Source organism: Ascaphus truei, chromosome 7, assembly GCF_040206685.1.
Source record: "Ascaphus truei isolate aAscTru1 chromosome 7, aAscTru1.hap1, whole genome shotgun sequence".
Taxonomy (NCBI): domain Eukaryota; kingdom Metazoa; phylum Chordata; class Amphibia; order Anura; family Ascaphidae; genus Ascaphus; species Ascaphus truei.
Genome location: NC_134489.1, coordinates 107,862,457 through 107,881,209, shown reverse-complemented (window position 1 = coordinate 107,881,209; position 18,753 = coordinate 107,862,457). Strand labels below are relative to the sequence as shown.

Below are 18,753 nucleotides of genomic sequence, written 5' to 3'. Positions count from 1 at the left end.
ACTGAGTGGGTGGGTGACTGAGTGGGTGGGTGACTGACTGAGTGGGTGACTGAGTGTGTGGGTGGGTGACTGAGTGGGTGGGTGACTGGGTGGGTGGGTGACTGGGTGAAAGTGGGTGACTGGGTGAAAGTGACTGGGTGGGTGACTGAGTGAGTGGGTGGGTGACTGAGTGAGTGGGTGGGTGACTAAGTGAGTGAGTGGGTGGGTGACTGAGTGGGTGGGTGACTGAGTGAGTGACTGAGTGGGTGACTGAGTGAGTGGGTGACTGAGTGAGTGGGTGGGTGAAAGTGACTGGGTGGGTGAAAGTGACTGGGTGGGTGAAAGTGACTGGGTGGGTGAAAGTGACTTGAAAGTGACTGGGTGGGTGAAAGTGACTGGGTGGGTGAAAGTGACTGGGTGGGTGAAAGTGACTGGGTGAGTGAAAGTGACTGGGTGGGTGAAAGTGGGTGGGTGGGTCGGCTGAAAGTAACTTGAAAGTGACTGGGTGGGTGAAAGTGGGTGGGTGGGTCGGCTGAAAGTAACTTGAAAGTGACTGGGTGGGTGTGTGAAAGTGGGTGGGTGGGTGAAAGTGACTGGGTGGGTGGGTGAAAGTGGGTGGGTGAAAGTGACTGGGTGGGTGTTTGGGTGAAAGTGACTGAGTGGGTGGGTGTGTGGGTGAAAGTGACTGGGTGGGTGGGTGTGTGGGTGAAAGTGACTGGGTGGGTGGGTGTGTGGGTGAAAGTGACTGGGTGGGTGGGTGTGTGGGTGAAAGTGACTGGGTGGGTGGGTGTGTGGGTGAAAGTGACTGGGTGGGTGGGTGTGTGGGTGAAAGTGACTGGGTGGGTGGGTGGGTGGGTGAAAGTGACTGGGTGGGTGAAAGTGACTGGGTGTGTGGGTGAAAGTGACATTGTGTGGGTGAAAGTGACTGGGTGGGTGGGTGTGTGGGTGAAAGTGACTGGGTGGGTGTGTGGGTGAAAGTGACTGGGTGGGTGAAAGTGACTGGGTGGGTGGGTGTGTGGGTGGGAGACGGTGTGTGACTTACCTTGACCCCGTGGCATCTGGCTGGGGCAGGAGGTGAGTTCGGGAAGCTGGGGGGGGGGCAAGAGTGGCAGGAGTCCCGCGCCGCGCTTCCCCTCTCCGGTAGCGGCGCACGTGATGGGGAGTCCCGCGCCGCGCTTCCCCTCTACGGTAGCGGCGCACGTGATGGGGAGTCCCGCGCCGCGCTTCCCCTCTCCGGTAGCGGCGCACGTGATGGGGAGTCCCGCGCCGCTTCCCCTCTCCGGTAGCGGCGCACGTGATGGGGAGTCCCGCGCCGCGCTTCCCCTCTCCGGTAGCGTCACACGTGATGGGGAGTCCCGCGCCGCGCTTCCCCTCTCCGGTAGCGGCGCACGTGAGGGGGAGAGCAGGAGGCCCGGGCCGCGCCGCGAGGAGGGAGGAGCCTGGAGTTTGCTGCTGAGCAGCAGGGCCGCGCTTCCTCCGCGGCGCACGGTGAGGGTGATGGTGCGGCTGGGGATGTTGCGGAGCGTGGGGATTTGGATGAGGTGGGGAGGGGGGAGAGAGTGAGGGGCACCGGGAGAGGAGGGGCACCGGGAGAGGAGGGGGGGGGGGTGTGGAAGGTGAGCTGCGGTCCAACTGACGGGGGAGAGTGTGTGTCCCTGTGTGTGTGTGTGTCCCTGTGTGTGTGTGTGTCCCTGTGTGTGTGTGTGTCCCTGTGTGTGTGTGTGTCCCTGTGTGTGTGTGTGTCCCTGTGTGTGTGTGTGTCCCTGTGTGTGTGTGTGTCCCTGTGTGTGTGTGTGTCCCTGTGTGTGTGTGTGTCCCTGTGTGTGTGTGTGTCCCTGTGTGTGTGTGTGTCCCTGTGTGTGTGTGTCCCTGTGTGTGTGTGTCCCTGTGTGTGTGTGTGTCCCTGTGTGTGTGTGTGTCCCTGTGTGTGTGTGTCCCTGTGTGTCCTTTGGCCCGTCACTCCGCCTCAGGCCAATGAGAGGTGTGCGGGGGCGGACCAAGGGACCAATGGACCAATGAGATTTCCCCTAGGGACACCGGACATCCAGGCAGGCAGGCAGGCAGGCAGGCATACAGTGCTTTCACTAATATAGTATAAGATAATGTATCAGAATTAGCCACATTAGCTAAATTTCTTCCCGTACTGTGACATCTGCTCCTTCATATAACATTGAGACGCTGTGATACATTGAAACATCACAAATCAAGGTCACAGTATTTATTTGTGTCATTCCCCAAACTCTGCTGTGACCGCTACGTGTCCATTTAGACCAATTGTACCAGCTCACATGGCACTGACCAGATAAAGCGTCCCTGCAAAATGTTGCCAATAGTGAAAGAGGACCCGCAGCCCGTCCGGGGGTGTCAGAAAAGTATCTCTACAGGTTAAATAACTTGGGGGGGGGGGGCAACTCCAGTCCTTCAGCACAGGTGGGGCAGTCGAAGACTGAGACACTGATTGAACCACCTGTGCTGAAGCAGGGATATCCTTAAAACCTGACCTGTTGGTGGCCCTTGAGGACTGGATTGGGCACTCTTGGTTTAGGGTGTTCAGTTCAAAGCGGCACCCACCCAGCAATATAAAGCTCCCCTAAAATGTATTAAAAGAAAATATTATTAGAATACTAATTGTCCTTTGTATGTTCGACACACAATGAATGGTGAGAACGGGTATTCCTTCTACATTTATTAGGACACAAGATTCCAATCATTTGCAGGTACGCCTGTTTTAGGAAGCGAGCATACATGCATTTTTTGGGGGAGCGGGGGGGGGGTTTGTGCCGCACATGAAAGCGGCCTTCACTATAACCCCAACTATTCCTATAAGGAAGATGTAGTGAAACGTGTGCCCTTTAGAACTTTAGGCTGCGGCCACGCTGCCACTGACCACGCTGACCACGCGGTGCTTGGCGAGGTTACTTCTAGCAATTTAAATTTAGACGTCCCCACTCACTCGGTGAGCGCGCGCTCGTGCACACATGCTCACCCACTCTTGGCGCTTAAACAAAAAAAACTGACTTTGAACCACGCTCAGCTTGCCTGCAACGCCCCCCCCCCCCCCCCTGCGCGCTTGCGAAATAGCACAGGCAGCCGTCGCTCATGTTTGGAGAGCTGGTGACGTCACCGCTCTCCAAACATGAGCGCTGTCAGCGCCAGCGTGGCCGCAGCCTTATTGGGTATAGTCAAACACATGCTAAATAGCAACAATGATAAATTTATTAGTTGTATTTAGGATTCATATACGTCAAGTAACAGGCAGCTGTGTGCTGCCATTTTTCTTGTCATATACTTTAATATAGATGAGCTAAAAACAAACATGAAAAGTTGGCATTCTCTGTTTCATTGTATTTATACTGTGTGGTGTCTGGGCCTAAAAAGAAAATATATTAAACTTCAGAACGTAATTTATGTACATTATATTTCACCAGGAAGGATATATTGAAATATTGATCTTGTTTTTCTTGTAACTCCTTGGGTAAAAAACATTCCTCACCATATGTTACTAAGTGTGGCGACACCTTTATATATCCGGAAATGGTTTTGTGAGTTTAAGGTGAGCAGATACGTTTTTATTGTACATTATGTTCCAGATCCCCTCGTTCAGCCTTGATGGGGTGATGAATGAGTTAAATAATCCCGTGTATAAATTCGGCGCTGTAACTAGAGGTTCTGACAAGACGAGCTCGCAGGCGGCTTTTATTTGGGAAGAGGGAGGCAGTTGCTTGTCAGTTTTTGCTTGGTTACACAGAGCTCCTGTAAGAGGGAGGGAGGGGGGAGCGAGCTCACTGGGAGAGGGAGGGGGGGGGAGCGAGCTCACTGGGAGAGGGAGGGGGGGGAGCGAGCTCACTGGGAGAGGGAGGGGAGGGGAGCGACCTCACTGGGAGAGGGAGGGGGGGGAGCGAGCTCACTGGGAGAGGGGGGAGCGAGCTCACTGGGAGAGGGGAGGGGGGAGTGAGCTCACTGGGAGAGGGGAAGGGGGAGCGAGCTCACTGGGAGAGGGGGGGGAGCGAGCTCACTGGGAGAGGGGGGGGGAGCGAGCTCACGGAGAGGGGGGGGAGCGAGCTCACTGCAAGAGGGGGGAGAGGGGGGGAGCGAGCTCACTGGGAGAAGGGGGGGAGCGAGTTCACTGGGAGAGGGGGGAGCGAGCTCACTGGGAGAGGGGGGGGGAGCGAGCTCACTGGGAGAGGGGGGGGGAGCGAGCTCATTGGGAGGGGGGGAGCGAGCTCATTGGGAGGGGGGGAGCTAGCTCACGGAGAGAGGGGGGAGCAAGCTTATTGGGAGGGGGGGAGCTAGCTCACTGGGAGAGGGGGGGGAGCAAGCTCACTGGGAGAGGGGGGGAGCAAGCTCACTGGGAGAGGGGGGGAGCTCGCTGCGGGAGGGAAGGGGGGAGCTCGCTGCGGGGGGGAAGGGGGGGGGGGCGAGCTCACTGGGAGAGGGGGGTGCGAGCTGAGTGGGGGGGGAGCTTGCTGCGGGAGGGAGTGGGGGGAGCTCGCTGCGGGAGGGAGTGGGGGGAGCTCACTAGGACAGGGAGCTCGCTGCGGGAGGGAGAGGGGGAGGGGGAATGAGCTGACTAGGAGAAGGGGGGGAGCTCGCTGCGGGAGGGAGAGGGAGAGCTCGCTCTGAGTTGCTTGGAAGCATTTGAAGATCTCCTTGTAGAACGCGCTGCGTTGTTTTGCATGTCAGCCAAATATGACGACCGGAGAAGGTAGGCACCCGGTGTTATTTAGATGAAGAACATGGGATTACACACCTATTCTTGTTGTATTTGACTCGCAGGGTTTCGGTTTGTAATTAGGATTGTGACTTAGTATCTCTATTATAAATTGATTTTAAAGGGCAGTGTGCTGGGGCAGCTCTAAGCCGTTTTCAGCTTTGAAATGGGGCAGAAAATGCCCAGCTCAGCATTGAGACTTCCGGCAGCTTCTCTAATGAACATAGGGGCATAGCTTCATAGGAAAACAGCGTCTCGGTTTGTTGCTGAAAGTGGTGATATTTCCGTTATCAATAGTAATTTCACCTAATACCCGAGATATATTTGCTGCGGTTTAGGTAAGTGCATGCAATTGATATTTTTTGTGTTTTATGACATTCTACAACCCCAAATACACTGAGATACCTGTCCAGGTGAGCGTACAATCCAGTACTTGCACTAAATATGTTTGTAATATATGAATAGGTTTCACAGAGCTGCTGCCACCCCGCACTGCACACCCCGCACTGCACACCCCGCACTGCACACCCCGCACTGCACACCCCGCACTGCACACCCCGCACTGCACACCCCGCACTTCACACCCCGCACTGCACATCCCGCACTGCACATCCCGCACTGCACATCCCGCACTGCACATCCCGCACTGCACATCCCGCACTGCACATCCCGCACTGCACATCCCGCACTGCACACCCCGCACTGCACACCCCGCACTGCACATCCCGCACTGCACATCCCGCACTGCACATCCCGCACTGCACACTGCACATCCCGCACTGCACATCCCGCACTGCACATCCCGCACTGCACATCCCGCACTGCACACTACACATCCCGCACTGCACACTACACATCCCGCACTGCACACTACACATCCCGCACTGCACATCCCGCACTGCACATCCCGCACATCCCGCACTGCACATCCCGCACTGCACATCCCGCACTGCACATCCCGCACTGCACATCCCGCACTCCACGTCCCGCACATCCCGCACTGCACATCCCGCACATCCCGCACTGCACGTCCCGCACATCCCGCACTGCACATCCCGCACATCCCGCACATCCCGCACTGCACATCCCGCACTGCACGTCCCGCACGTCCCGCACTGCACGTCCCGCACTGCACATCCCGCACTGCACATCCCGCACATCCCGCACTGCACATCCCGCACATCCCGCACTGCACATCCCGCACTGCACATCCCGCACTGCACGTCCCGCACATCCCGCACTGCACATCCCGCACATCCCGCACTGCACGTCCCGCACATCCCGCACTGCACATCCCGCACATCCCGCACTGCACATCCCGCACTGCACGTCCCGCACATCCCGCACTGCACGTCCCGCACATCCCGCACTGCACGTCCCGCACATCCCGCACTGCACGTCCCGCACTGCACGTCCCGCACTGCACGTCCCGTACTGCACGTCCCGCACGTCCCGCACGTCCCGCACTGCACGTCCCGCACGTCCCGCACTGCACGTCCCGCACTGCACGTCCCGCACCGCACGTCCCGCACTGCACGTCCCGCACGTCCCGCACTGCACGTCCCGCACGTCCCGCACTGCACGTCCCGCACGTCCCGCACTGCACGTCCCGCACGTCCCATACTGCACGTCCCGCACTGCGCGTCCCGCACCGCGCATCCCGCACGTCCCGCACTGCACGTCCCGCACATCCCGCACATCCCGCACATCCTGCACATCCCGCACTGCACATCCCGCACTGTGACTTAGTATCTCTATTATAAATTGATTTTAAAGGGCAGTGTGCTGGGGCAGCTCTAAGCCGTTTTCAGCTTTGAAATGGGGCAGAAAATGCCCAGCTCAGCATTGAGACTTCCGGCAGCTTCTCTAATGAACATAGGGGCATAGCTTCATAGGAAAACAGCGTCTCGGTTTGTTGCTGAAAGTGGTGATATTTCCGTTATCAATAGTAATTTCACCTAATACCCGAGATATATTTGCTGCGGTTTAGGTAAGTGCATGCAATTGATATTTTTTGTGTTTTATGACATTCTACAACCCCAAATACACTGAGATACCTGTCCAGGTGAGCGTACAATCCAGTACTTGCACTAAATATGTTTGTAATATATGAATAGGTTTCACAGAGCTGCTGCCACCCCGCACTGCACACCCCGCACTGCACACCCCGCACTGCACACCCCGCACTGCACACCCCGCACTGCACATCCCGCACTGCACATCCCGCACTGCACATCCCGCACTGCACATCCCGCACTGCACACCCCGCACTGCACACCCCGCACTGCACACCCCGCACTGCACACCCCGCACTGCACATCCCGCACTGCACATCCCGCACTGCACATCCCGCACTGCACACTGCACATCCCGCACTGCACATCCCGCACTGCACATCCCGCACTGCACACTACACATCCCGCACTGCACACTACACATCCCGCACTGCACACTACACATCCCGCACTGCACATCCCGCACTGCACATCCCGCACATCCCGCACTGCACATCCCGCACTGCACATCCCGCACTGCACATCCCGCACTGCACGTCCCGCACTGCACATCCCGCACTCCACGTCCCGCACATCCCGCACTGCACATCCCGCACATCCCGCACTGCACGTCCCGCACATCCCGCACTGCACATCCCGCACATCCCGCACTGCACGTCCCGCACTGCACGTCCCGCACGTCCCGCACTGCACGTCCCGCACTGCACATCCCGCACTGCACATCCCGCACATCCCGCACATCCCGCACTGCACATCCCGCACTGCACGTCCCGCACATCCCGCACTGCACATCCCGCACATCCCGCACTGCACGTCCCGCACATCCCGCACTGCACATCCCGCACATCCCGCACTGCACATCCCGCACTGCACGTCCCGCACATCCCGCACTGCACGTCCCGCACATCCCGCACTGCACGTCCCGCACATCCCGCACTGCACGTCCCGCACTGCACGTCCCGCACTGCACGTCCCGTACTGCACGTCCCGCACGTCCCGCACGTCCCGCACTGCACGTCCCGCACGTCCCGCACTGCACGTCCCGCACTGCACGTCCCGCACCGCACGTCCCGCACTGCACGTCCCGCACGTCCCGCACGTCCCGCACGTCCCGCACTGCACGTCCCGCACGTCCCGCACTGCACGTCCCGCACGTCCCGCACGTCCCGCACTGCACGTCCCGCACGTCCCGTACTGCACGTCCCGCACTGCGCGTCCCGCACCGCGCATCCCGCACGTCCCGCACTGCACGTCCCGCACTGCACGTCCCGCACATCCCGCACATCCCGCACTGCACATCCCGCACATCCCGCACTGCACATCCCGCACATCCCGCACTGCACATCCCGCACATCCCGCACATCCCGCACTGCACATCCCGCACGTCCCGCACTGCACGTCCCGCACTGCACGTCCCGCACGTCCCGCACTGCACGTCCCGTACTGCACGTCCCGCACTGCGCGTCCCGCACGTCCCGTACTGCACGTCCCGCACTGCGCGTCCCGCACCGCGCGTCCCGCACCGCACGTCCCGCACGTCCCGCACTGCACGTCCCGCACATCCCGCACGTCCCGCACTGCACATCCCGCACTGCACATCCCGCACATCCCGCACTGCACATCCCGCACATCCCGCACTGCACATCCCACGCATCCCGCACTGCACATCCCGCACTGCACGGCCCGCACTGCACATCCCGCACTGCACATCCCGCACTGCACATCCCGCACTGCACATCCCGCACTGCACATCCCGCACTGCACATCCCGCACTGCACATCCCGCACATCCCGCACACTGCACATCCCGCACACTGCACATCCCGCACACTGCACATCCCGCACACTGCACATCCCGCACACTGCACATCCCGCACACTGCACATCCCGCACACTGCACATCCCGCACACTGCACATCCCGCACACTGCACATCCCGCACACTGCACATCCCGCACATCCCGCACATCCCGCACATCCCGCGCACTGCACATCCCGCGCACTGCACATCCCGCGCACTGCACATCCCGCGCACCGCACATCCCGCGCACCGCACATCCCGCGCACCGCACATCCCGCGCACCGCACATCCCGCGCACCGCACATCCCGCGCACCGCACATCCCGCGCACCGCACATCCCGCACACCGCACATCCCGCACACCGCACATCTTGCACACCGCACATCCCACACACCGCACATTGGGCACAATGTTATTTAGCAAAGTGATGCTGAGAACAAAGTGATAGATTGTGACTCAGTAGAAGCCTCACTGTTATAATGTTACCCGCTTCTCTCTCTGTACACTGTTATAATATTACCCGCTTCTCTACCTGTTTACTGTTCTAATATTACCCGCTTCTCTATCTGTACACGGTTATAATATTACCCGCTTCTCTATCTGTACACTGTTCTAATATTACCTGCTTCTCTCTCTGTACACTGTTCTAATGTTACCCGCTTCTCTCTCTGTACACTGTTATAATATTACCCGCTTCTCTATCTGTACACTGTTATAATATTACCCGCTTCTCTATCTGTACACGGTTATAATGTTACCCGCTTCTCTACCTGTACACTGTTATAATATTACCCGCTTCTCTACCTGTACACTGTTATAATGTTACCCGCTTCTCTATCTGTACACGGTTATAATGTTACCCGCTTCTCTACCTGTACACTGTTGTAATATTACCCGCTTCTCTATCTGTACACGGTTATAATGTTACCCGCTTCTCTATCTGTACACGGTTATAATATTACCCGCTTCTCTATCTGTACACTGTTATAATGTTACCCGCTTCTCTATCTGTACACGGTTATAATGTTACCCGCTTCTCTACCTGTACACGTTATAATGTTACCCGCTTCTCTACCTGTACACGGTTCTAATATTACCCGCTTCTCTATCTGTACATTGGTTTCCTTGTTTTGTATTCTGCCGAATGTAGGAATCTAATAAATACACAATTCTAGTTCCTTCCGTCTTGTTTAAGGCCTTTCAGAGATTGATTGTATGTGCCTCTGAAATGGAGCTGAATCTTAAGGAAATCTTTGTGATGGTTAGAGAACAGGAGGAGCTTGGGTGATAATATTCGTGTGTTGGGGACTTAGAACCATGCTGTTTCCCTGTTTGTGTTTTCAGACAGGGCATGTTTAGTCAGTTTGACCTGCCTACTTTTCGCTTCTCTTTTGCACTGCAATGCAGAGCGGTTGTTCTTCCAATGAGCGAGAGACAACTGTTTCGCAGCCTGTATGTGTGCAAACAGCAATAACACAAAGCTTCTACCCGTCTCCCTTATTGTGCCTTCTCTGCCTTGGATTGGCACATAGCAAATCTGTTCTGTCACCTGTCCTGTTGGCAGAGCATAGATATACCTCACAGGATGCAGAAACCAGCCATGCAGTGTGTTGTGAATAACCGGAGATGACAGGCCACACAGGAGTAATGTAAATCATATGCGTTGGTGCTTTGGTGAAACCTGCACTGTTGCTGCAAACTCTGCAAATTGCTGCCTCCCAATATGTATGGAAGAAATAACTTCTCCTCTGCCTTCACAGAAGCCCAAAGTGGCATGAACGCGGTGTCCATACACAGGAAGGTTTTAATTCGTCCTCTGCTACTAATTGCCCCACCAAGACACCTGCTCTCCCTGCGCCACTGAATATTCTGCGCTCCTTGAGTAGGGACTTGTTGGGCTTCTATTATTCTAGCTCTAGTGCTGCATGCATTTGTAGTTCTATAACAGGGGTGGGCACTCCAGTCCTCAAGAGCCACTAACAGGTCAGGTTTTCAGGATATCTCTGCTTCAGCACAGGTAATCAGTGGCTCAGTCTTTGGCTGCACCAGCTGTGCTGAAGCAGGGATACCCTGAAAATCTGACCTGTTGGTGACCCTTGAGGACTGGAGTTGGCCGCTCCTATTCTATAAGTACCCATGTTATTTGAAAGGGTTTAACCCTTTGGGTGCCCCAGGATGTAGCTACTGGGTCTGGCTCTCCAGGGGCCCCAGAATATGACTACGTTATAATCCGCGCGCTCATTATTGTAGGGGATCTTGCGTTGAGCGCAGAGCGCGATCTTGCAGGAAGAGGAACAGTGACAGGGCCTTGGCACTCAGTTAAGGCTGCTGTATGTCACGCTCGCTCTCATGAACGTACTGTAATAAGAAGCAGTATGGAGTATATTCTGTTCTGACACTCGGGACACATGCTTTTCTCCCGGAGATGTTAGCTTCCTCCGCCCCGTAGCAATCAGATTTCAGAGACTCTGGGTAAAAAAAAAGGGCATTTTAATGGAAAAATAGCAGATTTTCAGTTCCAATGTCTGAGATGCAAAGACTAAAATCTGTGGCACTGACGCGGTGACACAACAGAAAATCAGTGGGAGCTTACGTGGCTCCTTCCAATAATTACTACGTGTAATCAGCTGTGCCCTGTCACGTTACCTCTGAGCCCTTTCACATGTGAACATCGGATGGGGACAGCAGGTCCCAAACTCGCTTTGTGCATCTTTATCAAGTAATGCGTGCTGGCAACTTCATTATTCATAACTAAGCAGCAGATGCATTCAGAACGGGATAATGGCCTAAATATCATTGTGATTGCTGTCACATTCCCAGCTGAACATCTCTTGAGATATTACTTTTAATTGCCAATTACTTGGCTGCTGTAAGTTATTTCCCTAAGCAACGTTCAGAAAAGATTTAGACCAGCATGAAAAGACCCAGAAGCTTCCTGTCCCTTCGCTCCTTTTATTTCAATGCGTGTGAAAGGCGGGGCTGCATGTCATTTCCCAGAATCCCTTGCTGCAGTGGAAGTGCTGTGTGCTGGGTGATAATGGTGAAAGGCGGGGTTGCAGACCTGTCTAAGACATGCAAACGAGCATACAGTAATATTTCCATTTGCTATGTGCTTTGCAGTGGAGGGTTTTTGTCACTTTTTTTACCCACCATAACTTAACTAAGTATGGTAAACCCCATCCTCATTGCTTCGTTTTTGCATAGCCGGTATAACCAACCCCACACTGATGAGGCCCATCAATGTCGAAACGGCTGTCTGTGGGTGGGTTTACTGGCTATGCATCTTAACCCTGGCTGTGCTCAAAGCTGTGACCATGCAGCAAGCTTAAGCCTATAGGGAACCATGTTAAAAATGGTTTTGAAGCAAAAGGTGGCACTGTGTGCTGATTTGCATGTCATTTCCCACAATCCCTTGCTGCAGTGGAAATGCTGTGTGCTGGGTGATAATGGTGAAAGGCGGGGTTGCAGACCTGTCTAAGACATGCGAATGAGCGCACAGTAATATTTCCATTTTCTATATATATAATATTCATATTAATATACCTTAGGTACAGCAGGCCCTATCCATGGCCATTTGTTGCCTGGACTCCAGAAACAAAGTTGTGCGTACATCTGTATGTATTTCCTTTATTTATATTTGGTATTATTTAAACCCTTGGGTCTCTTGGTGCAGGACCACCACTGTCTGTCCTCAGTGAGTCATCCCCCAAACCCCCCACCCTGCCCTGTTCAGGAGATATTCTTCTCCAACACTCCTTTTATCTTAGAGCTTTAATTGGTCTGTTCTAAACTGTGACCTACGGCTGCTAACATGTAGGAAGCTGTCATCTTTTAAAATAAAATGTGTAATGGGGAGGTCTGGGGGTGATACCCCATCACGGTCCTACACCACGAGACCGCCTGGTTTAGAAAATCTGCAAAATGTCAATAAATCAGTAAATTAAGTAATATAAAATTGTTTGGGGGGGGGGGGGGGGGGGGGGGTGACAGGAGGGATTACTGCTCTATTTGACATTGCAAGAGAACAAAGATGTGAATTATTCATGTAATTTGTCAAGGGATAACAGAGCAGAAAGTACCAGCATGTTCGTCACTGGTGCCCTGTAATCTGAATCTATGATTGTGGCAGGAAAGGGGTTAACCTGCAGTGTGCCCATAAGGCATTCCCCAAGCAAAAGACCATGTTTATGCTCATGCCAGGGCTAATTGGAAGAGCCGCAATCAGTGGCATGTGACCAGTCAGAGTAATGTCCCCTCTGTACTGGCAATCACCGGAGCCCAAAGCCAGGAGGCCCCTCGCACCCTGCTGCCTAGCACATTAATGCACCAATTGGGTTAACATTGTAATGCAAACAAACAAGCTGATGCGGGGGAGCCCTCCTTATGCCTTCCCTTTCCCCCTTCTCTTCCCTTCCCCTGGCTTTTAACATTGTAATGCCATGCAGTGTACTCTTATTTTTATTTGTATTTACCTCCTGTCACAGAAAGGGTTGCAGTTCTATATTTTCTGTTCCTAAGTAATGAACTGTAACCTTCAGAAATGAAACGGTGACGATTAATATGTCTCTACTGTGATTATTCTTTACATGAAATACTTGCATGGAAAGCAGGGCTTCAGGAATAGTCATTTTGTAAGATTATTAACCCTGTACTGTTAGAGGGTCTGCAACACGGAAGGGGTAAGTGAGGGGTTAATGCTCACATCTAATCACTGCACAGGCATACACATTACTGATGGTCATTGTAGTTACAAACTGTGTGTTTCTCTGCAGATAAAAACTTTGATGATGAAGACTCGGTTGACGGTAACAGACCCTCATCTGCCAGCTCGTCCACATCGTCCAAAGCGCCTCCTCCAGCCCGCAGAGTGGTCAGCGTGGCACCCACCCGCAGGCCAGGCACTACCACCCTTAGCACCAAGGCAGGAGGCGAGTATATGAGTGATGTGTAGTGGCGCTGTCCAGGGACAGAATGGCAGAACACAAGCACTGGATCAGATAATGCAGTGTAACCAACAAGTGTGTGTGTGTGTGTATATGTGTGTGTATATATGTGTGTGTGTATATGTATGTGTGTGTATATGTGTGTGTGTGTGTGTGTGTGTGTGTGTGTGTCTGTCTCCTTCCCCCCCTTCCACCTTTCCCTTCATTCCCTCCATTCTCTCCTTCCATTCTCTCCCTCCCCCCTCTTCCCTCCATTCTCTCCCTCCTCCCCTCTTCACTCCATTTTCTCCCACACACCCTTCCCTCCATTCTCTCCTTTCCTCCATTCTCTCCTTCCCTCCATTCTCTCTTTCCCTCCATTCTCTCCTTTCCTCCATTCTCTCCTTCCCTCCATTTTCTCCTTCCCTCCATTCTCTCCTTCCCTCCATTCTCTCCTTCCCTCCATTTTCTCCTTCCCTCCATTCTCTCCTTCCCCTCCATCCATCCATCCTCTCTCCGCTCATCCGATACTGTCTCTCTCTCCCCATTCTGTGTCTGTCTCTCTCTCTCCCCATTCTGTGTCTGTCTCTCTCCCCATTCTGTGTCTGTCTCTCTCTCTCTCCCCATTCTGTGTCTGTCTCTCTCTCTCTCCCCATTCTGTGTCTGTCTCTCTCTCTCTCTCCCCATTCTGTGTCTGTCTCTCTCTCTCTCCCCATTCTGTGTCTGTCTCTCTCTCTCCCCATTCTGTGTCTGTCTCTCTCCCTCCCCATTCTGTGTCTGTCTCTCTCCCCATTCTGTGTCTGTCTCTCTCCCTCCCCATTCTGTGCCTGTCTCTCTCTCCCCCCCCATTCTGTGCCTGTCTCTCTCTACCCCCCATTCTGTGCCTGTCTCTCTCCCCCCCCATTCTGTGCCTGTCTCTCTCTCCCCCCCATTCTGTGCCTCTCTCTCCCCCCCCCATTCTGTGCCTGTCTCTCTCTCCCCCCCATTCTGTGTCTGTCTCTCTCTAGTGTAGATAAATGTATGGTATTTGCTACTAGTTAAAATGTGTTAAAAGTGTGATGTGTGTAATATGTGTGTGTGTAATATGTGTGTGTGTAATATGTGTGTGTGTAATATGTGTGTGTGTATTATATATATATATATATATATATATATATATATATATATATATATATATATATATATACACTGTGTGTGTGTGTGTGTGTGTGTGTGTGTGTGTGTGTGTGTGTGTGTGTGTGTGTGTGAATTCTAACTTTGTGACTCTATTACTTCATCCATCAGAGCCATTGTATTACCTCTCAGTGGAGCTGTAAACAGGCTTGTTATGTTACCGGGATTGGAATGGTGCCCCAAGCCTTAAGGGGGTTTCAATCTGCAAAGTAAAGTAATACCCTTAATACAAGCTAAGAGATTTACCCGCAGTTTCCGGCTCCATCACGTCCGCTTGCACCGCCTTGTAATACCCTCACAATTCATCTGTTTGCTTCCAGGTAGCAGGGATAAGAACCAGAACAGAAATCCACACACCCCACAGGGCTGTGGTGGCGGAAATGGTTTCCCTGTAGCACCCACATTGTTCAAAGCTCTTACATTAGATACTTTTATGTTTCTTGTCCTGTACTCCAGGGCCCGCTAAGGAAGGCGCAGGCGGCTTAGACGAGGAGGACTTTATCAGAGCGTTTGAAGATGTTCCAACCATCCAGGTAAAGCGTCACTGGTCACCCCCCAGCAATCGGTAGTCCTGTCAAATCTGGGGTCTGACCTGTTAAGGGGCAATAGCTTGATCTCTGTTATTTCTAACCGGAACGGTCACTTCTCTTTGGAAAGGAAATCGCTTTCATTATTAACATATGTTGATTTATTATCTGGAGCGTCCCACAGACATTGCAGAGTTTGAAAAGATATGAACAAAATCTAGAAGTGGGGATCTGAGAGCCTGAAGTAGTGACTACAAAGTGAGGATAAATGGGAACACAATGACACAATGAGTGTTGCTTTTGATAAACACTGAAATAATGATTAAACAAAACCGTGACAATGGATAGTGGACGGTGATTCCTGCAGGGGATCAGAGGGAATCCGCTGTGCGCTTCAATCTTCTTCCTCGGGCGCCTTACTTTGTATTCACTATTTCACTTAATAGAGGGGTTTTAGTGCTCCCCTTTTAGTTTCTGTTCATATCCTGATTCTAGTCCCTTACGTCACTATTTTTATCACTTCACATTCACACTTGGTTTGGCACCACACAAACAGCGCCTACATTTTGTGTTTGTTAGTTTGAAAAAAGTAATAGGAAAAGTTATAATTCAAAGATATACATATTTTTAGGGGTTGTGTTCCGTATCCAATATTGATTGTTTGTTACCCCCCTCCCCCCCCCCCCCCATCTAGATCTATTCAAGCAGAGATCTTGAAGAGTCGATCAACAAAATCCGCGAGATCTTATCAGACGATAAGCACGACTGGGAGCACAGGATCATTGCTGTAAGGAAACATGTCGCTTCTGCCTCCAGCAAAATTCAACATGTCTCCAAACTGCAGCAGGGATTGTTACCAGCAGGACGTGGGCAAGCGAGACATATTAAAGAGACATCTAGCACTAGATTGTACATTAGATGTGCAAGCAGGCGGGGGAGGGAGTCTGCAGGCGGGGGAGGGAGTCTGCAGGCGGGGGAGGGAGTCTGCAGGCGGGGGAGGGAGTCTGCAGGCGGGGGAGGGAGTCTGCAGGCGGGGGAGGGAGTCTGCAGGCGGGGGAGGGAGTCTGCAGGCGGGGGAGGGAGTCTGCAGGTGGGGAGGGAGTCTGCAGGCGGGGGAGGGAGTCTGTCTTATCTAAGTATAGCAAAAACAAGATTGGTTTAACCCAGGGGTTCTAAGCTCCAGTCTTCAACACCCCCTCCCCCCCCCTGCACCCCACCAGGGCATGTTTTCAGGATATCCCAGCTTCAGCACAGGTGGCTCAATCAGTCACTGCTTCAAGACAGGTGGGGTCAATCTTCGAGCCACTGATTGAACCACTTCTGTGCTGAAGAAGGGATTTACTACAAACCTGACGTGTTTGGGGGTCTTGAGGACTGGAGTTGAGAGCCCCTGAGTTACCCCTGAGTTACCCCTGAGTTACCCCAGCAATAGAATGGCAGGTATAGGACTGCATGTGATGCAGTGAAATACAATGTTTCTTATTTGATATTTTTGAAGTTCATGGATCACTGTGTAAGTTTCGTTCTAATTTTATTATAATTCCAATGGAGGGGTTAGCGTTGTAAGATAATATTTGATATATAATAACACACGCTCATTTAAATAGCTTGTTTATAGTGCTATACATATTAGAAACATTCATTACATGACTTACCCGTCACCCAGCAAAAAAAGGTGTTGAAGCTATATGCATGTTATTTTTATTTAAATAATTGTTGTTTTTTTTTTTCTGTTTTTTTAAAAATTTAAATTTTGGATTTGTCCATTTTTTGTGATTTACAAAGAATAAATGAGAGGAGACTTTGCGTTTGATGTTTCGCGCGTGTAAGGCGCCCCGGCCGTACCCGCCCGCGTCCCTTCCTGTGTACATTACTCTCTCGTATTTGCAGCTGAAGAAGATTCGATCTCTGGTTGTGGCCGGTGCTACTGAGTACGACACTTTTTTGCAGCAGCTCCGCCTGCTCGATGGCGCTTTCAAGCACTCCGCCAAGGACCTGCGCTCACAGGTGGTGCGAGAAGCGTGTATCACCCTGGGGTAGGTGAAATGCAGTCCGATCCTGGCAAACTTAATGGGTCACCCCCTAACAATGAGCCTGCTGTAATATAAAACAGAGCGCATTGCTGAGCACGTCCCAGTTACATCCTGTTTGTATGTAGAGCTGAGAAACAGACTGCAGGAATTGTTCCGTGCACTTTGCCACACGCAATGTTATAATGGCAGCAAAACGTGGCTGATGAGAAGTATACACTTTGAAAATCAAAGGACAACTTTCATATCTTTGGAGGGGTCCAGTGAAGCTGGTCCACGGTCACCCAGAGTCCGGCGTGCCCCCCTCCCCATTTCCTGATTGCCGGACAATTTTGTCCAGTGGGCAATAATACTTGCACACAATACTAATAAAAGCGTCCGCCGAGCCCGGGCGTCTCCCTGCGGGTAACACAAAGCTGTAGGGAGATTAGATAGAAAGCCTCTCTCTGTGACCCGGAGCCATGTTTCTAGTTTGTATTTATCATTTTAAGTCTTCAAATTATTTTCTGTTACAGCAGGAGCGGCCAACTCCAGTCCTCAAGGGCCAGCAACAGGTCAGGTTTTCAAGATATGTCTGGTTTTCAAGATATTCCTGCTTCAGCACCAGTGGTGCAGTTGAAGACTGAGCCGTTGATTGTGCCACCTGTGCTGATGCAGGTGTATCCTGAAACCTTGACCTGTTGGGGGCCCTTTAGGACTGGAGTTGGCCGCCCCTATGTTAGATGGTCCTGCAGCGCATTGCTTAGCAATCAGTGCTTCCATTGCCAGTAGGGATTCTGGGTAATGACATGCACATAGGGTTGCCAGTTGTCCGGTTTTGAACCGGACAGACTGGTATTTTGCCAATCTGTCCGGTAAAAATGAGAGGTAATACTGGACATGTGTGCCCGGTATTTTCCCTCTCTGGACATGTGGGCTGCGGGAGTATTAAGGGTGGCCGGGTGTAGCCGGGTGTAGGAACTCTTACCTCCGATTCAGAAGCAGGCTGCAGCGTCTGGTAACCAGGGCAACGGGCAACATCCCCCCCCTCCAAGCCAAGGAGAAGACTAACCAATGGGAGGGCTCAACGTCATGCACAGCTCCCCCATTTGCAGGCTGGGAGATGTAGTTTCCTCCCTGCGTTGCATGTGGGAGGAGAGAAGAGTTCCACTCTGTCCCTGCCACCACATGTAAGATACCAGGGGTGGGAGAGGATGAGGAGGTGGTTAGGAATGAGGATGAGTAGGCGGTGAGGAAGGACGGGGGTGGTGGTGAGGAAGAGGATGGAGGGGGGGTGAAGGTGAGGGAGGGAGGGGGGGGTGAAGGTGAGGGAGTGGGGGGGGTGAAGGTGAGAGAGTGGGGGGGGGGTGAAGGTGAGGGAGTGGGGGGGGGGTGAAGGTGAGGGAGTGGGGGGGGTGAAGGTGAAGGAGTGGGGGGTGAAGGTGAGGGAGGGGGGGTGAAGGTGAGGGATGGGGGTGAAGGTGAGGGAGGAGGAGGGGGGTGAAGGTGAGGAAGGAGAAGGAGAAGTGAAGGTGAGGAAGGAGGAGGAGGGGGGTGATGGTGTGAAAGGATGGGGGGGGAGAGGATGAGAGCAGTTGCAACAATCTCGGAAGTAGTG

General features: G+C 53.0%; 1 protein-coding gene across 28 annotated transcripts in view; it reads left to right on the top strand.

Moving 5' to 3' along the window:
- Window positions 1-18,753, top strand: part of CLASP1 (cytoplasmic linker associated protein 1) — a 217,866-nt gene that overhangs the window by 57,426 nt on the left and 141,687 nt on the right. For 27 of the 28 annotated variants that reach the window (XM_075609840.1, XM_075609841.1, XM_075609839.1 and 24 more), the window contains exons 9-12: window positions 13,277-13,432; window positions 15,056-15,132; window positions 15,821-15,913; window positions 17,017-17,162. In XM_075609840.1, the coding sequence (XP_075465955.1) occupies window positions 13,277-13,432; window positions 15,056-15,132; window positions 15,821-15,913; window positions 17,017-17,162 (472 nt within the window). Of the gene's footprint in view, window positions 1-4,580; window positions 4,685-13,276; window positions 13,433-15,055; window positions 15,133-15,820; window positions 15,914-17,016; window positions 17,163-18,753 lie in introns of those variants that run through there. The other variant, XM_075609863.1, reaches the window with a different exon arrangement.